The sequence below is a fragment of the Bombina bombina genome, chromosome 5, assembly GCF_027579735.1.
Source record: "Bombina bombina isolate aBomBom1 chromosome 5, aBomBom1.pri, whole genome shotgun sequence".
In the NCBI taxonomy this organism is placed as follows: domain Eukaryota; kingdom Metazoa; phylum Chordata; class Amphibia; order Anura; family Bombinatoridae; genus Bombina; species Bombina bombina.
Genome location: NC_069503.1, coordinates 896,209,380 through 896,232,580, shown reverse-complemented (window position 1 = coordinate 896,232,580; position 23,201 = coordinate 896,209,380). Strand labels below are relative to the sequence as shown.

At 35.9% G+C, this 23,201-nt stretch overlaps 1 protein-coding gene across 1 annotated transcript in view; it reads right to left on the bottom strand.

The window, feature by feature from the left end:
• Positions 1 to 1,420: 1,420 nt before the first annotated feature.
• Positions 1,421 to 23,201, bottom strand: part of XKR4 (XK related 4) — a 446,549-nt gene continuing 424,768 nt past the window's right edge. The window contains 5 exon segments of the mRNA XM_053715046.1: positions 1,421 to 1,666; positions 1,668 to 1,709; positions 1,711 to 1,788; positions 1,790 to 2,026; positions 2,028 to 2,485. Coding sequence (XP_053571021.1) covers positions 1,535 to 1,666; positions 1,668 to 1,709; positions 1,711 to 1,788; positions 1,790 to 2,026; positions 2,028 to 2,485 — 947 coding nt within the window. The 3' untranslated portion in view covers positions 1,421 to 1,534.

Below are 23,201 nucleotides of genomic sequence, written 5' to 3'. Positions count from 1 at the left end.
TTTTACAATACAAAAATATTGAACTAATTCATGAGATATCTTCACTTTGCACCAAAAAAAATACTATCAAATTTTGACTTGCACTTTTAATGCAACTGAAAGCACCATTCGGAGATACTTGTAACATAACAATAATTTTATATTAGGAGGAAACCAAACTTAAATAATTGCAGCAACAAAGCACTGTCTTACAATTGTTTCATTGTGGTTTTTTTATATTTATATATATTGATATATTTATATATGAAAACAAGTCTTGAGTAGGTTTCAACATGGTCTTTCCACAAATGTTGTAGTTTATTCTACGGCACTGTGTATACTTACTAATAGATGGGCCAAAGCCTCTAAGAGACACGTCAGGTTATTTAGGGTATAGATATAAAACATGAGCTGTCTGTACATTTGAACAACTGGTATGTTCCTTCTTGCTTCAAACTCTTGTAAAGCTCATCATGCCACATATTCTGTGTTCCTCAGGCAACAAGAGCAATCATTTACACTAAGTAATGTTTGGCACTAGGAGAGTATGGCATGTTGCAGTCTTTGCCTAATGTACCTGCATAAAGTCACACAGGGCCATGCATTCAGAGTCCTAAACTGATCCCCTTTACGTAACAATGAACTACTTGCTTTTTAAAGTTTCACCAAAGATTCAAGCATTACACCTAGAATCCATTTTTACACACTTGGTATCATCATGATTATCATTTTTGCTTATTTTTTGTCATGAAGTAGAGGTCTTTGTTTTGCATATTGATCAGTCTTGTCATCCCAGGCTAATGTTGCTGTATATCTAAACAGGTGTAATTTATATTGCTACATGTGTAAAATAAAAAGGGTTTTCCTGTACTTTAAATGTATACAACAAACCATTGTTATTGAACACAGAACAATAATGTTTACTAGACCTTGTTTTTCACTGCATAGAAATTTTGGGATTTTGATATATAATGAAACTAATCTGTTTTGTAGTTTGTATTGTTTTTTGTAATTCCATAGATTTTTTTTTTTAATAAAAATGTAATATAAAAATTTCTAACAAATATTTTACTAAATGAGCCCTAAGCACTATTGTGCCTCATGTAACAGCTTCACCAGAACAGCTTTGCATGCTTGGACATTATGCTATTCATGAGCTGTAGGGTCAATCGAATATACTGTAAGTAGTTATTAATGAATGGTTGTTTTGCTATAAACATAACCCATATAAAATATCACACAACCAGTCAATTCATACAGCTCTCTGTAAAATTCAGGGCAGTAGAATAAATCTACAAATCTGCCTTGTAATAAGCAAAATATGGTTTTCCTATAGATTTATTACAGTACCAGGTAGAATGATAATCATGATGAACTGCCATTTTTAAAATTTTCTTATGACTTCAAATGCCATGGCTTGTTTACCACTTTTGAGGGGAGATATGCAGTTTAGTTATTGCCACCAATCCGCTGGCAAGCCTTATTGTTCAACATAGTGTTGCAGCTCCTGAAAGAGATTTGTTTTTCAACTTTTTAGTTATTAGGGTTTTTTTTGTTACAAGGTGGTTTCATATTCCAGTCGCTCCTGAATAAGAGCATCGTCTTTATACTGAAGTCGAGGAGGAGTAGGTGAACATTCAAAAGATAAAATTGCCTTACGTAGGCTTCTATCCAACACATGTCTCTCCCCATGCAGGATACCTATTCCTAAACAGGTCAATTTTAATTACTGGATTCTTCAATCCGAGGAGGCCTTGAGGATGGTGTTGAGGGGGCAGTAGGCCTCACTTGAAAGACTGGCATGCAGCCCATCTCTCTCTGTAAATTTTTGATCCCGATCACTGGCCACACTACGGTTGTTGGACATTGACCTAAGAGTGTTTGAGGCCACTTCTGGGGGCAAAGGGAAGGCAGTAACTGGGTCTTCACAAGCACAGCTTGGTGACTGCCCAAACCTAGGTCCATTTGGATGAAAGAAGGCATAGTACATTAGCATAAAAACAATACCTGTTAAAAAGCTGCTAAACACTACACACAGTGCCGGAATGGGCAAATGCATCCAAGATTTGAGGGGCCCTATGCAAATACCAAAGGGTACTCAAGGCAGTGTTTTCCAGCAGGATGACAAAATAATAAATAAAAAGCCTGCACCGTGTCCTTCCTTCTTTAACGTTAAACCAGCTAAATATATAGATTATTCCAACAACCATATCAAACACAATTTCCTCCCACTTAGTGATACAAAACTCCGTCTCACAATGGACAATCCAGAAGGTCATGATGCACCAGTGAAGGACGATAAATATCCCAAAGTAGAGTTGAAAAACTGAGGCAAAAAGGGCAAATGTTATCACTCTTGCTGCAATGGTGAAGAAGTGCCAGCAAAACTGGATAATTACAGCCATGTAACTGATTGGCTTTTTATCATCTCGAGAATCACGTAATGCCTTCTGATAGGATGCTAAAGCCCAAGCCAAGGATACCAAAGATGCCGCTGCTGTAAGACCTGTAATAAGAACAAAGAGATACAATTACTAACAATGCAAACCGTAAATGTACAAATGTTAAGTAAATTTAGCTAACTAAAATTATTTTGATACATTATTTAGTAAAAAGATTTGATATTCTGAACATCATCTGCCCAATGAAAGAGAGATTTGATTTTGACAAAATAATAGTTACTTATAAAAAACAGTTGTGATGCTTTAAACTATTTCTATGTGATTTTTGCAGGAGAGATAGATAAAGATAAAAAAAGAAAAAAGAAAAGATGAGGAAAAAGGCAAAAGGATTAGGATGCGGTAAGAAAGCAAGTGAAACAGCAAATATAAGGGCATAAAAAGGAAGGTTGTGGGTGGAGAAAAGGGGATTAATAAATGGGGAGTGAGTGATGCTGATGTATACTTTGTATTATGCATTTCTCCTTATGGCAATTAGCCAACAAATATTTACATTTAAACGTTACTCATAGCTTACTGATATCTCCTATTATTACCCAACTCAATTGTACTGTTTAGCTACCAAGATCTGATCATAAGACAAGAACCAAAGGTTTCAACAGGTACTGCAGGTGGTTAATTAACCAACTGAAACAGAATTAAATAAAAACATGATGGATCTACAGTATATGCACCTCTCAGGCCACAAGTGATGCCTACATTTTATGTAGTAATCCTTTATTAAAGGGACAGTCAACACTAGAATTTTTGTTGTTTAAAAAGATAGATAATTCCTTTATTACCCATTCTCCAGTTTTGCATAACCAACACATTTATAATAATAAACATTTTACCTCTGTAATTACCTTGTATCTATGCCTCTGCAAACTGCCCCCTTATTTCAGTTCTTTTGACAGACTTGCATTTTAGTCAATCAATGCTGACTCCTAGGTAACTTCACGTGCATGGGCTAAATATTATCTATATGACACACATGAACTAACGCCCTCTAGTGGTGAAAAACTGTCAAAATGCATTCAGATTAGAGGCGGCCTTCAAGGTCTAAGAAATTAGCATATGAGCCGACCTAGGTTTAGCTTTCAACTAAGAATACCAAGAGAACAAAGCAAAATTGGTGATAAAAGTAAATTTGAAAATTACATAACCTATCTGAATCATGAAAGTTTATTTTGGACTTGACTGTCCCTTTAAGTACTCCTTGTCTTTGTTGCATATGATTACTTTGGGCATTTGCAGTAAGCCCTTCCCGCATGCCTTTTAACTTTGAGTGGTTGACCCTATATTAACTGTTATCTACAGTTATTCAACTGAGCCAACTGAATGTAGTGAAAAAAAATTAAGTGCAAGGAATACAGCTCAACCTATAAGGTAAAAATAAAAACAGTAAACACTTTGCACATGTATAAAAGTATAAGAGTAATATAGTGCATATAAAATAAAGAAAAGGAAAAAACTGTATTCTGCCTTGCTCATGTGAAACCCCATAGGCTGAGGAACATACTGCCTTGAGTTCTCCAGTGCCTAACTTGAAATCACCCTCAGGGAGGGGGCCGAGAGTCAGAGAGTTTGCTAACTTTAATGGTATTCTGTGTGCAAAAACAAATAGAGGATAACAACTACAGTTTTTTAATATATATGACCAGAGATGCAATAGCTACCCATTACGGAGGAAAAAGATGTAACTCTAAAAAAAGACTATGTATCTATTTATGACCTCTCTTTTTTATGCATACAACTGATTTTTACAATTATAGACCAGGATAGACATAAACTACAGCCTTGAAGTAATACAAGAATTGATTAAAAAACCTTCTCTGCTAATGATTGAATACGAAACAGAGAAATCATTACATTATTCTTTGAAAGGTTCCTAGGAGGATGAGTACAGGTTTTCTATGCCTTTTCTGCATTTTTGATTGCTGAGAGCTCATAAACACACAACTGCGTGAAAAGAAAAGTTTTAGATATGAGCCGCACATCAGAGATGCATTAAAAGTTGTACATAATCCCTATGTAGTTAAAGGGACACTGAACCCAATTTTTTTCTTTCATGATTCAGATAGAGCATGCAATTTTAAGCAACGTTCTAATTTACTTCTATTACCAATTTTTCTTTGTTCTCTTGCTATCTTTATTTGAAAAAGAAGGCATCTATGCTAAGGAGCCAGCAAATTGTTGGTTCAGAACCATGGACAATACTTGTTTATTGGTGCTGTCCAATCAGCAAGGACAACCCAGGTTATTCACCAAAAATGGGCCGGCATCTAAACTTACATTCTTGCTTTTCAAATAAACATACCAAGAGAATGAAGAAAATTGCATGTTCTATCTGAATCACAAAAGAAAAAATTTGGGTTCAGTGTCCCTTTAAATCTAATGAAAAATTGCAGGAGTAACACAAGTTACCATAATACTTTTTAACTCCTTTTAACCACTAGTTTATTGACAATCCCAGTTAACAGCACCTATAAGATCCAGATACAATGAAAATGTAAATGTTTGTTTTGTTTGTTTTTGCAGTTCTAGGGACCTTATGAATAAACATTAAGCTCTGGAAAAAATTAAGAGACCACTGGGAAATGATCAGTTTCTCTGGTTTTACTATTTATTTGTATGTGTTTGAGTAAAATGAAAATGTTTCTTTTGTTCTATAACTACGAAAAACATTTCTCCCAAATTCCAAATAAAAATATTATCATTTAGAGAATTTATTTGCAGACAAACTGTTCAAAGTAACAAAAAAATAAACAAAAAAAACCTGCAGTGTTTTCAGACCTCTAATAGTTCAGAGAAAACAAGTTCATATTCATTTTTAAACAACACAATACTAATGGTTTCTTAGCAATAGTTGAGAAATCAATTTATGGTGGAATAACCCTGTTTTTCAATCAAACCTTAACCTTTCATGCTTCTTGGGCATGATCTCCACCAGTCTGTCACGTTGCTGCTGGTGACTTTATGCCACTCCTGGCACAGAAATTCAAGCAGCTTGGCTTTGTTTGATGAATTGATCATCAATCTTCCTCTTGATCACATTGCAGAGGTTTTCAATGGGGTTCAGGTCTGGAGATTTGGCTTGTAATGACAGGGCCTTGATCTGGTGGTCCTTCATCCAAGCCTTGAATGACCTGGCTATGTGGTATGGAGCATTGTCTTACTAGAAAAAACAATCCTCAGTTGGGGAAAATTGTCAGAGCAGAAGGAAGCAAGTTTTCTTCTAGGATAACCTTGTAGGTGGCTTGATTCATGCATCCTTCACAAAGGCTTTTACGTTGTTTTTGGACATGTCCCAAATATTAGCTTTTTATCATAAATTATCATTCAGTTTTAAATTAATTATCTCTACAGTTAAAACATATTTTGTGGTTTGTAGATGAAAAAGAAGTATTTTTAAATATTAGTTTTAGACAGAAAATTAATATTAACATTGTAGAAATCCAAAAAGGCTTCAAGACTTGGATTTCTTTTTTAACCCTACTAAGAAACCATCTAATAGAAAAAATGTAAAAACTTATTTTACTTTCTGGGGGAAAAGAACACCACTATGTGAAGGCAATTGTCATGATGGAAAACTGCCTACATGTGTTTTTCCCATTTCACATTGCAAGGGGGTTTGTAAGGGATTTTTGTTTTGTTTTCTAATACAAATAAACTAATAATAATAAAAGTTACTGGAACTTTGAATTTACATAAGAAGAGTGATGACTTTGCTTACTTAAAGGGACAGGTAAAATTGGTTTCTTTTTAATTTGTTTCCAAGTACTTGTTATAACAGATTTAGATTTTAAAATGCATGGAAAAAGTTTCTTTAGGTATATTTTGGTATATGAAATAACTGTTTCACTTAACTAAAAATTAAAACCCAATAAAGTGGGCTGATCTAGTAGTGAGAGAAAACCTAATTATGTTATCTGTCTAATTATTTACACAAAGTCCTTCTTATCTTCTTTATTACTGTTTACTCAAAGGCCATTAGAGAGCACACTGGAAAATGAACATTTTAGTACCTTTCTGTCACAGTCCCCACTGGCAGCATTATTTTATCTAAATATTCTTGTTAACATGTTGTTGTTTTTTTTTGTAACCGATATGTTCAGTATGGGGATAAAATAGGCAAACTCAGCTATTTCAAAGAAAAAAAAGTTAAAGTAGCTATTTTTAAACAATGTTATACACTCCAGTTGGTAAAAACGGAATAACTGGGAATGCATTAAAGGGGAGAAAATATTACTGTACACTGTCCCTTTAAATTCAAGCAAAAGGGGAGAGGGCTATCTCTCTTTTTACAGTTTGAATATGGAAATTTCATTAAACTTGCTAGGGGAGATTGTTATCATACTAAGGCATTGAATCTCAATACTACTCAGATGTAGAAAACAATCAATTCTGCAGTACAGTATTTGTTTAGTAAGTCAGATATTTCTACTGTTGTGACAATCTAGTGCAGATCATATTGTGGTTGTTTATGCATCTTAAAGGGACATAAAACCCTAACAATTTCTTTCATGATTCAGATAGAAAATACAAATTAAACAAATTTCTAATTTATTTTTATTATCATATTTTCTTCGTTTTCTTGTTATCCTTTGTTGAAAAGCAGGGATGTAAGTTCAGGGGTGTGCACGTGTCTGCAGCACTATATGGCAACAGTTTTGCAACAATTTTATATATTAGCAAGAGCACTAGATGGCAGCACTATTTCCTGTCATGTAGGGCTTCAGGCATGTGCACGCTACCTACCTAGGTATCTCTTCAACAAAGAATAACTTGAAAATGAAGAAAATTTAATAATAGAAATAAAGTTTTTTTTTAAATTGTTTTCTCCATCTGACTATTAAAATAAAAATTGTGTATTTCGTGTTTCTCAACAGTTTTTTTTTTTTTTAATTTTTAAACGCTTTATTAGTATCAATTTCCAGAATTACATACAGAAAAAGAAAAAAGCATCTACATTCTTCATTGTTCACCTTTACAAATAATCTGATCCAAAAAAATATACTTCTTATAGTACCATAAAGAATTATAATCTGACTAGTACAAGGTTTGACTGTTTGTATCAAGAGTTAAATATAATTCCCCTAATGAAAGACACCAGTAACTTATCATCTAGTATCTTAAACATAGCCTTCTTCTAATATTAAGTATATGCAGAAAAGAAAGAAAAACAGCCAAAGTTTGTAATCATAAATTATCCTCTTGGTCTTACAACCATCTCGAAGAGATGATAGGGTGGGGGGGAGGAGAGAAAAAAAAAAACAAAACCCTCACATCCCTTACCTCTCTCGCTCTCTCTAGCGCTTTTACATTCCACCCCAACTTGGGGGGAATAAGCCTGTTATAATATTGATCATAACATATTCTGTATTCCTAAAAGGAGCTGTCAATTGGATTTGTATATGCAACGGTAAAGATAGAATTAACTTTTTTCCATTTCTTAAAAAAAAACTTCTTCTAACGAACGGGCTAGCTGGCTCTCGTGAATCATAATGTTCTAACATACACTGTTTAACCACTCCATTTTTACATGCCACCAGTTTGGGGGCTTTTGTCCCTTTCCAGTCCTTCAAGATTAGATTCCTAGTTATAAAAAATTATAGTATTAATTAAATCATTCTCTTTAACTTTATCTTAATATTTTACTAGAAAAAAGACGTGGAATATTTGAATCTCAACTCAATATCCAACTTCCTTTTAATCCAATAATTGACTTGTCTCCATAATTGGTTAATTTTCGGACACTTCCAAAAATAATGAGTAATATCTGCTTCCTCTGCGTTACACCTTCGGGCAGGTTAATGTAGTCCCATACCACCTAGTTAGATTTCTATTAGTTATATATACTTTCCTGATCAATTTCAGGTGTGACTCTCTCCAGTTAGTTGGGACCCAAAATTTATAAGTCAACTTCAGAGATTGACCTATTTCATTTGTCGTTAAATTTGGGAACTCTCTATGCCATTTCTCTTTTATCCCCTGCAGATGTTCTTCATTATTAAGTGAATTAATTGCTTTGTAGATTATTGAGATTGATATCTTGCCATTTTCATACAGCTTAATAATATTATCTAACATCCCCATAGACCAATTGGGTTTGTATTTAGTTCGTAAGCTGTTAATGTAGTGGCGTACTTGTAGAAACGCGAAAAAATCCTTTTTCGACAGGTCAAAAATTCTAGCTAGATTTGTGAATGAGTTAACTGTCAAATCTTCTGATACTAATTGTCTAATAAACATTAAACCTTTCCTTTCCTTCCACCGATGGAAAACTGCTTGTGATACACCAGGTTGGAATTCAGGATTGCCACAAATGCTGAGAAAATTTGTACAGAATGGATTAACCTGTACTTTGTGGCAAACCTGTTGCCATGCCTTTATAGTATTGGTAAAAATTATCATTTTTACAATTTTCTTAGGTATTCTATATATAGGGCAATGTAGAAGTTTTTTCATTCTCAGAAAAACATAAGCATCTATATATGCTCCAAAATCATTACCTATGGTGTCTAAAAGGTCTCAGAGTTAAAGGGACATTAAAGTCAAAATTAAATTGTCATAATTCAGACCGAACATGCAACTTTAAACAAACTTAAATGTTCTTCTATCATCTAATTTGCTTTGTTTTTTTGGCATCTTTTGTTGAAAAGTATACCTAGATAGTCTCAGGAGCAAGAACAAATGCACTTGTGGGAACTAGCTGGTGATTGGTAACTGCACAAATATGCCTCTTGTTATTTGTTCACCTGATTTGTTAAGCTAGCTTCCTGTAGTGCATTGCTGCTCATTTAACAAAGGATACCAAGAGAATGAAGCAAATTTGATAATAGAAGTAAGTTAGAAAATAGTTTAAAAGTGTATGCTCAATCTGAACAATGAAATAATGTTTTTTGGTTCCATGTCCCTTTAAAGGGATAGAAAGGTAAACAATTAAATGTGCATGGGTGCATTTCAATTTGAATTTTTGTAGTTTTCTAGTAGAAGCTATTACTGTTTTCTGCAGCATACGCACATATCCTGAGCGGGCAAGCGCTAGTATTTAAACAAAACACCACAGAGAGTCAGTAGTAGCTTGTATGACACAAATTTCGTTTTCAAAAGTAATACACACCGCTGCCAGCTCACTGAGAAGGTGTAGTGTTTAAATAGTGATGCACGGACTTCACAGGATAAGTGCGTATACTGCAGAAAAACAGTAATAACTTTTTTTAGAAGCATTTTTTGCTAATGGAAGTATATTGCAGACAAGCTTATATTTCAAATTGAAACGCACCCATGCACATTTCAATTTTGATTTTTATATTCCTTTAACCCCTTACCCCAATCGGTTGTAGATCCACATCATGCAGTGCAAAGCCCAACGTACCACATAATGTAGATCTATGTCCGACATGTTGGAACCCCAAAAAACTTGGTTGTCAAATGATATCTGAGACTTGCTGTTTGTGGGCTTTGGGCATCTGCCTTCATATGGGAGGGATCAGGGACGTGGGAGGGTTGAGGAGGGATCCCTGCACTGCAGAAAAAAAAGCCCTAAACTGCCTACTGGCAGACTATCTGCCAGTACCTAAGAGTGTGGAGAGGAGTGTGGATGGGAGGGATCAGGTAGGGATCAGGGAAGTGGGAGATGTCAGGTGGGAGGATAATTGCTATACTACAATTCTATTCTCCTTACAGATAATTTATTAACCCTTCACTACTGGGAATTTCAAGTGTGGTGCGCAGCTGCAATTAGTGGCCTTCTAATTACTAATAAGCAATGACGAAACCGTGCATGTCTGCTATTTCTGCACAAAATCGTGGCATGATATATACCAAAATGGGCCTAGGTCAATACCTTGGGTTGTCTACTTAAAAAAAAAAAAAAAGTCAAGTTTCTCTCAGAGATTACCAATATCGATGGGGTTTATGTCCTTTTTCTAATATATGCATACAATATACCCAAACTACCTATATACAAGCTAAGGGCCAGATTACAAGTGGAGAGCTAATTAACACTCCCGTTTAAGCATTAATTGCGCTAGAAGTAAGCTTTTTGCATGCTTCGGGTTACGCTCGTATTATGAGTTGAAAGTTTTTTTAAAGTGTTTTCGCAAGTGCAAAATGCCAAACTTATAATATCGTGTGCGTATGCATGTTCATGTATTCACACCATAGAAGTCAATGGAGAAAAAAAAGTGGAAAAAAACCCCACTGTCACGCAAACTCGATCTTATATTCTCATGTGCGCTATCCCAACATGAAAATACGAATATTTCACTTTCCAATGTTCTGCACATAGCATAATATGTTCTATTTATTCAGAAATAAATATTTCTATTCATATATGATGGTATTTTGGTACAATATATTTCTATACACACACACACATATAATTTTATATATATATATATATATATATATACTGTACATGATTACGTATAGGTATAGATATATACAGATATATATATATATATATATATATATATATATATATAATTATCTACTTAAAATACATAGATTATATTCTGCTATATACATTGGAATGTTAAATATTTACAGAAAATACGTAGTTACAAACCTTTATTAAAAATTAATATTGCATACATATGTTTTTTCATGTATTTATCTACTTAAAGGGACACTGAACCCAAATGTGTTTTTTGTGTGATTCAGATAGAGCATACAATTTTAAGCAACTTTCTAATTTACTCCTATTATCATTTTTTCTTCGTTCTCTTGCTATCTTTATATGAAAAAGAAGGCATCTAAGCTTTTTTTTCTTGGTTCAGAACTTTGGACAGCAGTTTTTGATTGGTGGATGAATGTATCCACCAATCAGCAAGGACAACCTAGGTTGTTCACCAAAAATGGACCGGCATCTAAACTTACATTCTTGCATTTCAAATAAAGATACCAAGAGAATAAATAACATTTGATAATAGGAGTAAATTAGAAAGTTGCTTAAAATGTCATGCTCTATCTGAATCACAAAAGAAAAAATTTGGGTTCAGTGTCCCTTTAACTGTGAAGGGCTCCAATGTATATATATAATATATATATATATATATATATATATATATATATATATATATATATATGTCTTATGTGTACATATGTATTTATCTTTGTATATAAATACATATGTACACATATATAGACATTCATATATATTATATATATATATATATATATATATATATATACAGTATATATACAGTATATAAACATACACATACTGTACATCTTTAGAGATGTATATGTATGTATGTCTGTGTTAAAGCCCTTTGCCCGCCTTTTTTTTCTTATACCTGAGACCTCATTTCTTTGAGCCCTTATAACTTTTTTTGTGCAATATTTTTTATTAGATGGTGTTATTATGAGTGGAACTATAATCTGTAATATAATTTTGATAATAATGAAAGTACAATGAATATTTTATTTACTATATCAGGATATCCCTTCTATGCAAGATTTTATTTTAAATATAACATCCCTTTTATTTAATATAAATGAAGGCATCTTTTTGTTAAACATGTACAAAGGTAGTTTGCTTAAAATATCACAATTTAAATGTGCATAAGCTGAACTATAATGTCTTTTTAATACATACCAATAGGTGTAGTGAACACATTTAAAAGTGGAGTTTTAATAGGAAACCAATTTTTACTTAAATATAACGCTTTAAAGTCCTGTCAAGCACCATAGACATCACAACCTATTTATATATTCCTCCAAGTATGCCCAGTATGCAACCATGTTTTACTTCCTGTGTACTGAGTATCTGAAGCCTCAAAACATATTTGAAAATGTAATTTTGATGTTCCTTAAACCATTTATATCTATACTAGTGTTAAAGCCAGTTAAGGCCAGGTATGTTTGTCTCGCGCACATTCTCTACTGCGCATGACTGCGTCGGACAAGTTACCTGGCGTTTTATTATATAGGATGTGTGAGTGTGAGGATGCATGCATCTTGGTTACGTAATCAAACCTCGATGGCCAACATGCTACTCATTTCCAGATTATTTATTTAATACATTTTGATTCTGCTCTTTCAAATTAACCGCATCTTCTCACATACATTTTTTAATATAGGATGCAACTTTCCCGTTTATAGGGACAGTGTACACCAATTTTCATACAACTGCATGTAATAGACATTACTATAAAGAAGAATATACACAGACACTGATTTAAAAATCCAGTATAAAACCTTTTAAAAACTTACTTAGAAGCTCCCAATTTAGCACTGTTGATGAGTTTAGGCTGGGACAACCAGTGAAAGGGGCTGGAAAAGCAGGAAGAGCAGACAGATTACACAAACAAGAGCAGGAGAAATATTTAGACTTCAGTCAGTGGGGCATATGTATCAAGCTCCATAACCTGTCCACCTGCTCTGAGCAGGCGGACACACATCGCCACAATACAACTCGATCGATAACGATCGGATAGATTGACACCCCCCTGCTGGCGGCCCATTGGCCGTGAGTCTGCAGGGGGGCGGCGTTGCACCAGCAGCTCTTGTGAGCTGCTGGTGCAATGCTGAATACGGCGAGCATATTGCTCGCCGTATTCAGCGAGGTCTGGCGGACCTGATCCGCAGTGTCGGATCAGGTCCGCCAGACCTTGATAAATATGCCTCTATATCTGATACTTTGGGGCTTGTTTAGGAGTCTGAAAATCAGCAGAATGTTATTAAGAAATAAGCAAAACTATACATTGTTACAAAAACTCCCTGATGAGCTATATAAATGGATAATCTACTAATCATGTATGCAAAGAAAAATCGTGTGTACAATGTCCCTTTAACAGAAATATGCCAGTATTATTTGATTACTGAGACTGCTAGGTCCATGCTTACTTGAGCATTTTCTAGGAATAATGTTCCAAATAAGTGTCCTTATTTAACTGTAATTAATGAAACTAGTAATCTCTTAAAAGACACCGAGGGTATTGATCTACATAATGTTTGGGATTAAAGGCAATTAGTGCACAAAACATCAATACAACTATAATGGTTCCTCATTGCTGTACGAAATGAGAAATGTACAGGTGAATATAAGCCATTTACTTAAAAGAGCATAAAAGTGCAAAAGGAATATACTCTAATATGTTAGCACACTTTATTATTGCCCTGATTCTTGCATATAAATGTGCACAATGCACTACTGGGAGCTAGCTAAACACATATGGTGAGCCAAAGACAAGAAAAAAATTGTCCCTTTAAAGGTTTTATTTAAAGGGACATGAAACCCATTTTCTTTTTATTTTAGATAGAGCATGCAATTTGAAACAACTTTCTAAAAAGCCGGTAATTAAGTGCATAAGTGTGCACGTGTCTGGAGCACTATATAGCACCAGCTTTGCAAGAATGATATCCATCTGCAAGAGCACTAGACGACAACACTACTACCTGCCATGTAGTGCTTCAGACACCTACCTAAGAATATCTTGGGAACAAAGCAAATTTGCTACTAGAAGTGAATTGGAAGCTTTTTTTAAAAAAAAAATGGGGGGGCTAATATCCCTTTGAGGAAAATTATACAAGCACACATACGTATTGTGCTTTTCTTCAACTTAAAGGAACATTAAAGACTAATTATGGTAATCTAATTATATGTAGTAATGATTGCATATGTTTAGTTCTATGTAGTATTTCTTTAATTATGTATACAGCGAAAAAAACACTTTGCAATATACTTCCATTATTTATTTTGCCCATTTTTTTATAATTTAAATTTGAAAATTGTGGGCTTTCCTGTTTCTCAGGCTAAGTTTTACTTTAAATACATCATTCTTTCTAGCATGTATTTAGTATTTAAAGGGACATGAAACCCAAAATGTTTCTTTCATGATTCAGATAGAGAATATAATTTTAAACAACTTTCCAATTTGTGTCTCTTATTTAATTTGTTTCATTTACTTGATATCCTTTGTTGAAGAAGCAGCAGCAATGCACTCCTTGGAGCTAGCTGAACCTTGAGTGAGCCAATAACATGAGGCATATACACTGTGTGCAGAATTATTAGGCAAATGAGTATTTTGACCACATCATCCTCTTTATGCATGTTGTCTTACTCCAAGCTGTATAGGCTCGAAAGCCTACTACCAATTAAGCATATTAGGTGATGTGCATCTCTGTAATGAGAAGGGGTGTGGTCTAATGACATCAACACCCTATATCAGGTGTGCATAATTATTAGGCAACTTCCTTTCCTTTGGCAAAATGGGTCAAAAGAAGGACTTGACAGGCTCAGAAAAGTCAAAAATAGTGAGATATCTTGCAGAGGGATGCAGCACTCTTAAAATTGCAAAGCTTCTGAAGCGTGATCATCGAACAATCAAGCGTTTAGTTCAAAATAGTCAACAGGGTCGCAAGAAGCGTGTGGAAAAAACCAAGGCGCAAAATAACTGCCCATGAACTGAGAAAAGTCAAGCGTGCAGCTGCCAAGATGCCACTTGCCACCAGTTTGGCCATATTTCAGAGCTGCAACATCACTGGAGTGCCCAAAAGCACAAGGTGTGCAATACTCTGAGACATGGCCAAGGTAAGAAAGGCTGAAAGACGACCACCACTGAACAAGACACACAAGCTGAAACGTCAAGACTGGGCCAAGAAATATCTCAAGACTGATTTTTCTAAGGTTTTATGGACTGATGAAATGAGAGTGAGTCTTGATGGGCCAGATGGATGGGCCCGTGGCTGGATTGGTAAAGGGCAGAGAGCTCCAGTCCGACTCCCGCCAGCAAGGTGGAGGTGGAGTACTGGTTTGGGCTGGTATCATCAAAGATGAGTTTGTGGGGCCTTTTCGGGTTGAGGATGGAGTCAAGTTCAACTCCCAGTCCTACTGCCAGTTTCTGGAAGACACCTTCTTCAAGCAGTGGTACAGGAAGAAGCCTGCATCCTTCAAGAAAAACATGATTTTCATGCAGGACAATGCTCCATCACACGCGTCCAAGTACTCCACAGCGTGGCTGGCAAGAAAGGGTATAAAAGAAGAAAATCTAATGACATGGCCTCCTTGTTCACCTGATCTGAACCCCATTGAGAACCTGTGGTCCATCATCAAATGTGAGATTTACAAGGAGGGAAAACAGTACACCTCTCTGAACAGTGTCTGGGAAGCTGTGGTTGCTGCTGCACGCAATGTTGATGGTGAACAGATCAAAACACTGACAGAATCCATGGATGGCAGGCTTTTGAGTGTCCTTGCAAAGAAAGGTGGCTATATTGGTCACTGATTTGTTTTTGTTTTGTTTTTGAATGTCAGAAATGTATATTTGTGAATGTTGAGATGTTATATTGGTTTCACTGGTAAAAATAAATAATTGAAATGGGTATATATTTGTTTTTTGTTAAGTTGCCTAATAATTATGCACAGTAATAGTCACCTGCACACACAGATATCCCCCTAAAATAGCTATAACTAAAAACAAACTAAGAACTACTTCCAAAACTATTCAGCTTTGATATTAATGAGTTTTTTGGGTTCATTGAGAACATGGTTGTTGTTCAATAATAAAATTAATCCTCAAAAATACAACTTGCCTAATAATTCTGCACTCCCTGTATGGGCAATCAGCAGCTCCTGAGTCTACCTAGGTATCCTTTTCAACAAAGGATACAAAGAGTACATAACAAAACAAATTAGATTATAGAAATAAATTGGAAAGTTGTTTAAAATCACAAGCTCTATCGGAATCATGAAAAAAAAAGGGTTTTGTGTCCCTTTAATGTGCATTTAAGAGGAAATTGCCTCATTAAAAAATGCTGGAAACTTTACACAAAAAATATTGTATACAAGTGCAAGTATTTTTTGTTTTTAATTAATATAAAAGCAGAAGAGCTGCCAATTCCGTACCATTAGGACAGCATGAAATGTCCTAGCGGAACTTTGTTCCGATGTAGACAAATACAGGTGAAACTCGAAAAATTTGAATATTGTGCAAAAGTTCATTTATTTCACTAATGCAACTTAAAAGGTGAAACTAATATATGACATAGACTCATTACATGCAAAGCAAGATAGTTCAAGCCGTGAGTTGTCATAATTGTGATGATTATGGCTTACAGCTCATGAAAACCCCAAATCCACAATCTCAGAAAATTAGAATATTACATGCAATCAATAAAACAAGGATTGTACATAGAACAATATCGAACCTCTGAAAAGTATAAGCATGCATACTGTATGTACTCAGTACTTGGTTTGGGCCCCTTTTGCAGCAATTACTGCCTCAATGCGGCAGGGAAGCTATCAGCCCGTGGCACTGCTGAGGTATTATGGAAGACCAGGATGCTTCAATAGCGGCCTTCAGCTCTTCTGCATTGTTCGGTCTCATGTCTCTCATCTTTGTCTTGGCAATGCTCCATAGATTCTCTATGGGGTTCAGGTCAGGCGAGTTTGCTGGCCAATCAAGCACAGTAATCCCACGGTCATTGAACCAGGTTTTAGTGCTTTTGGAAGTGTGGGCAGGTGCCAAGTCCTGCTGGAAAATGAAGTCAGCATCCCCATAGAGCTTGTATGCGGAAGGAAGAATGAAGTACTCCAAAATCTCCTGGTAGACGGCTGGGTTGACCTTGGACTTAATGAAGCACAGTGGACCAACACCAGCAGATGACATGGCTACCCAAATCAACACAGATTGTGGAAACTTCACACTGGACTTAAAGCATCTTGCAGTGTGTGCCTCTCCGTTCTTCCTCCATACCCTGGGTCCTTGGTTTCCAAATGAGATTCAAAATTAGCTCTAATCAGAAAAGAGGACTTTGGACCACTGAGCAACAGACCAGGTCTGTTTTTCTTTAGCCCAGGTAAGACGCTTCTGACTTTGTTGTTCAGGAGTGGCTTGACAAGAGGAATACGAGATTTGAAGCCCATGTCCAGGATCCGTCTGTGTGTGGTGGCTCTTGATGCACTGACTCCAGCCTCAGTCCACACCTTGTGAAAGTCCCCAACATTTTTGAATGGCCTTTTCCTGATAATCCTCTCCAGGCTGCGGTCATCCCTGCTGCTTGTGCACCTTTTTCTTCCACACTTTTCCCTTCCACATAATTTTCTTTTAATGTGCTTTGATACAGCACTTTGGGAACATCCAACTTCTTTTGCAATGACCTTTTGATGCTTTCCCTCCTTATGGAGGTTGTCAATGATGGTTTTCTGCACAAACTGTCAGGTCAGCAATCTTTCCCATGATTGTGATTCCTACTGAACCAGACTGAGAGACCATTTAAAGGCTCAGGAACTCTTTGCAGGTGTTATGGCTTAAAGTGAAAGTAAATTTATCTGCTAATGAATCTACCTACAGTTAAACCTCAGTTCAATTAAACAAGTCGCTAACTTATTTTTTTAAACAAATGAAAGTGTGACTAAATAATTTGAGTTTTACCGATCGCATAAAGCATTGCCTTCCTCCGCCCCCTCGCCATCTTCCTGGTTTATGCGAGCTTGAATCTTCAACTGACCGTGACGTAATTTACATCAAGATGCATACTCGTAGCCGACTACGGAAAATGTTTGCGCATGCGCAATTTGACGATATACGCTGTGATACATAGTAACACAGATTCACTTGATTCAATGTTTAGTATTGTAGCATAGGTCGTCAGAATATTATCTCTATGCGTTCCGGGATTCCCCAAAGAGTATAACCCTCCAAACTATTTATTGTGAGCATATCGTATCAACATTTTATTGGGATATAAATATTTATCAAATGACAAACTCTGTGTAGCTTTCGTGAGGTAAACAAGATTCCCTTCTTTAATGCGCATGCAGCTACCGTGAACATTATTCTCTGAGACAGAAGGGATTCACTGTTAGCCGCATGCGCATTAGAAGCTGTGGGCGTAATTCTGGATGCTGGAGACGCCAATGAGGGAACCAATCGGTTAGATACCGAAGGTTTCGTCACAGCCAAATAATTTTTTTTTTTATCGTGGGTGGAGGAACGGATAGCTGATAGAACAAATTCTGCAAGTAATAACATGTTTTTAGACAAAGGGAGTAAAAAAAAGCATGAATGAAACTAACGTTCAATTTTAATGATATTTCGAAATATGAATAGCAAAAGCTCTGACTTAACTTTCACTTTAATTAGCTGATTAGAATGGGACACTTTGAGCCTAGAATATTGCACCTTTTCACAATATTCTAATTTTCTGAGATTGTGGATTTGGGGTTTTCATAAGCTGTAAGCCATAATCATCACAATTATGACAACTCACGGCCTGAACTATCTTGCTTTGCATGTAATGAGTCTATCTCATATATTAGTTTCACCTTTTAAGTTGCATTAGTGAAATAAATAAACTTTTGCACGATATTCTAATTTTTCTAGTTTCACCTGTATGTTCCGCCAGGAAAAGGTTAAACAGGATATGACAGTAATATTTAGTTAAAGGAACACTAAATGCAGTAGAATTGCATAATTAACAAGTGCATAATAAAAATACAATCCCATAACACTTATTCTGAATTTGAAATACTCAGTAGATTTTTTTCTGACAAATTTATTTTTTCTCCCAATTTCCGGTCCTCAGCATCATGTGACAGACATCAGCCAATCACAGACTAGTATATGTATACCCTGTGAGCTTGTGCACATGCGCTTGTTCCCCAGAAAATGTGAAAATAAGAAACAAAATTTGATAATGTAAGTAAATTGGAAAGTGTCTTAAAACGGCATGCTCTTTCTGAATCGTAAAAGTTTATTTTGACTTGAGTGTCCCTTTAAACGCGAGAAAAACAAATGAGAATCTATAAGAATTGAAAAAGCCATGAAACAAGTTTATATAAAGATTTTCAGAGATCTATATGGAGCATAACATTTGCTGCCAGATGACTAAAGACACATGTATGCTCCTGAGCTCACCCAGGATTACCCATTTACAAAGGATACTTAGAGAACTAATTAAAATGGATAAAAGAAGTAAATTGGAAAGTTGTTTAAAATGCCCCACTCTATGCAATTCACTTAAGTTTAAAGGGATAGGAAAGTCAAAATTAAACTTGCATGATTCAGACAAAGCATGTCATTTTAAGACACTTTTACATTCCCTTCTACTTTCAAATGTGCTTGGTTCTCTTGGTATCCCTTGTTGAAAAAGAATACACACATATCCTGCACTAGTGGGAGCTAGCTGCTAATTGGTGCCTGCACACATTTGTCTTTTGTGATTGGCTAACTAGATGTGTTCAGCTAGCTGTCACTATTGCAATGCTGTTCCTTCAGCAAAGGCTAACAAGAGAATGAAGCAAATTTGATAATAAAAGTAAATTAGAAAGTTGTCTAAAATTGTATGGTCTAACCAAATCATGAAAGAAAATTTTGGGGTTTTCTGTCCCTTTAATTTTGACTGTTCCCTTTAAAAGCATGCACTTTTACTGCTATAAATGTTTTACATATTTAATGTACCTTTAAGGGAATTATTTGGGTAGCTAACACATTTAAGAATTTGTGCAGACCATACCTGTTTTTTATACCCAATGCTCAGTAATCGTTTTCTTGGGTGCCTTACTAAAGCTGTTTTCTTTCCAATCCTCTGGTTGTCAAAGTGCTATCTGAGGATATCTGCTTATATGCACTACAGTTTATTATAGGGCATAACAGTAAAGTCAAGGTATCAATTACTTAAGTCTGAGAACAAAACCATTAGCTCTACAAGCATGCACACACATACAATTTATATTAAACAACTTGATTCAGTATTTCCAGGAAGCTGAATAGTATAAGACCAGCTACTAAAATTATAATACCTGTACTTGTGCGCAGGAACACGTAATTGATAGACTTAGTCCAGAAATTGTGGCTCTCCCCCATAATGCCTTTAAATTCTCTCCGATCTCCCAGCTTGTCATAATAATGACTGTCATTATCTTTGAAATATTTTCCCAGCAGTGTACAAAACAGGTCTGAACCTTGCAAATATTGTTTAAGCTCACCATACTATTCAAGGTTAATCTGTGTTTTTCAGGTGCTTCTAACTTTTGATTATGTGAACAAATTACTTAAAATTTTGGCAATTCTGTGAGCACCCCAATTGACTCCACTACTCCAGATAATTTAATTATGTGATACAATAACACAGCATATTATTTGAATGGAGTTTAATTTCAGATTTTTTTTTTTGCTTTATAATGTTTAATGTTGTTTAATGTTGTTTAATGTTGTTTGATTGGAAACTTAAACTCTGGTATTAATGTGCATTTCTGAATAGTTTATTCATGTTTATTTTTTCCCTGTTCTGTTACGCCATTACTACATTTAAATATGTTTTAGACAGAAAGTTCTCATTGTATGACCCATGTGTGATCAGAAACATGCTCTAATCTAGATCCTTAGTGCACCTAGAACATACAAATTCTTGTGATGTCCATGATCTATTTTGTATATGTGTGACAACCCAAGAATATCAACTAAGGGCTCCATGTACGAAGCAGCGAAAGCTGCTCCGGAGCCTTTGGGGGGCAGGTTCGCATATGCGAGCCTGCTTCCCGCAATGTAAGAAGCAGCGGTCATTAGACCGCTGCTTCCTACACCCTACGCCACCTCTTAGGTGGTGAAGCAAAATCCCTGAGAGCACGCTCGCTCTCGGTGATTGACAGCCCCTTCAGTTGCGTGATTGGTCGTGCGATTGAAGGGGCAGGTATTACACACTCCGATGAGTGTGTAATGATACATACGGGCAAGCGGATCAATACATCCGCTGCCCGTGTGTAGCGGAGGCGGGCGGACAGCTTGGCGAGTTAAGAAGCTGTCCGCTCACCTCTTAGTACATGGCGCCCTAAGTATATCTGAGCAACATTACACAGCTTTTGTCACAAAAAAAGTCTTAAAGTAATGGTAAACTCTCCCCTTTATAAAATCAGGGGAGGTTTAAACTGTTCTCCAATCAGCACTCTCCCCATATGGCACATTTTGTTGTTGCTAGAGCCCTGATTGGAGAACAATTCAATCCTTTAACTCACAGAACAATTGTATTTTTAAGTGGGCGGCAGAGCGCGGGATATTTGAATTTCATATCTATATTAAAAAGTAAGTTATAGCGCAACTTCATTACTACTGACTAATTAAACTCCATCTAAAACATCACTAACTTTCGGGATCTGATTTTAAAAAGGGGAGAGTTTACCATCACTTTATCTTTCTGTCCAACACCCTAATCCCTGCTCTTATCCTCCTCTTTTATAGACAACCTACCTTAAAAAAAGCTCTTTTTTACTCCTACTCTATAGAACCTTTTGTATCAAACCCTATATCAACTGTCTACAACTGTAAATATTGAATCCATATGTAAAAGTACTTTATTTTATAGTAATCCTTTGTGATGCCATTTATTTACAACAAAAAAAAGATTTTCTCATTAATATATTTTAATAAAATTTATCTTAAACCTTAATTCCAGTCAGTGCCATTAGACCACCCCCATAAAAGTTTGCTGTGTGGCAAAGTCCCTGAGAGAGGAGCTCTTTCCCTTTGGTGTGGTCATGATGGTTGGTTATTACAGAGAATTACAGCAATATGCCTTATGGTAAGTCTACAGAGCAATCTGGTATCGACAGATGAAGCTTCCAACAGGCAATTTCAAAAGCAAATATAATAAATACTTATTTTTTAGTAAGATTTGATGTTGACAATACTATTTAATTAATACTTGTAAAATCCATTATGTTGTTTTTTGTTTAATGTCCCTTTAAGTCCAATTATAAAAGTCCTACATATATATATATATATATATATATATATATATATATATATATATATATATATATGTATAAATGCTTTATAGCATCTACATGTCTCTCTTTTTAAAGGGAAAATAAACACCAAATACATTCTATAAGCATAGTTTTGAGGTTATTCCCCCACTTCCCTCTCAGTTTTGGGCGTCACAGTGTCCCTTTTATACTTTTTCTCTAAACCTTCTCTAAACTTTTTTTTAAACCCCACCAATCAGGCTTCTTTCTGAACATGTGACAGAAACAACACTGAGGCCTAGATTTGGAGTTTGGCGGTAGCCGTGAAAACCAGCGTTAGAGGCTCCTAACGCTGGTTTTAGGCTACCTCCGGTATTTGGAGTCACTCAAAATAGGGTCTAACGCTCACTTTTCAGCCGCGACTTTTCCATACCGCAGATCCCCTTACGTAAAATGCGTATCCTATCTTTTCAATGGGATCTTTCTAACTCCGGTATTTAGAGTCGTGTCTGAAGTGAGCGTTAGACATCTAACGACAAAACTCCAGCCGCAGGAAAAAAGTCAGTAGTTAAGAGCTTTCTGGGCTAACGCCGGTTTATAAAGCTCTTAACTACTGTACGTTATACTTATGTACCCCTAATCTGCTGCCCCTAACACCGCCGACCCCTATATTATATTTATTAACCCCTAACCTGCCCCCCACAACGTCGCAGCCAGCTACCTACAATAATTAACCCCTAATCTGCTGACCGCAAACCGCCGCCACCTACGTTATACTTATGCACCCCTAAACTGCTGCCCCTAACACCGCCGACCCCTATATTATATTTATTAACCCCTAATCTGCCCCCCTCAACGTCGCCTCCACCTGCCTACACTTATTAACCCCTAATCTGCCGAGCGGACCGCACCGCTATTATTATAAAGTTATTAACCCCTAATCCGCCTCACTAACCCTATAATAAATAGTATTAACCCCTAATCTGCCCTCCCTAACATCGCCGACACCTAACTGGAGCTCACCGCTATTCTAATAAATGTATTAACCCCTAAAGCTAAGTCTAACCCTAACACTAACACCCCCCTAA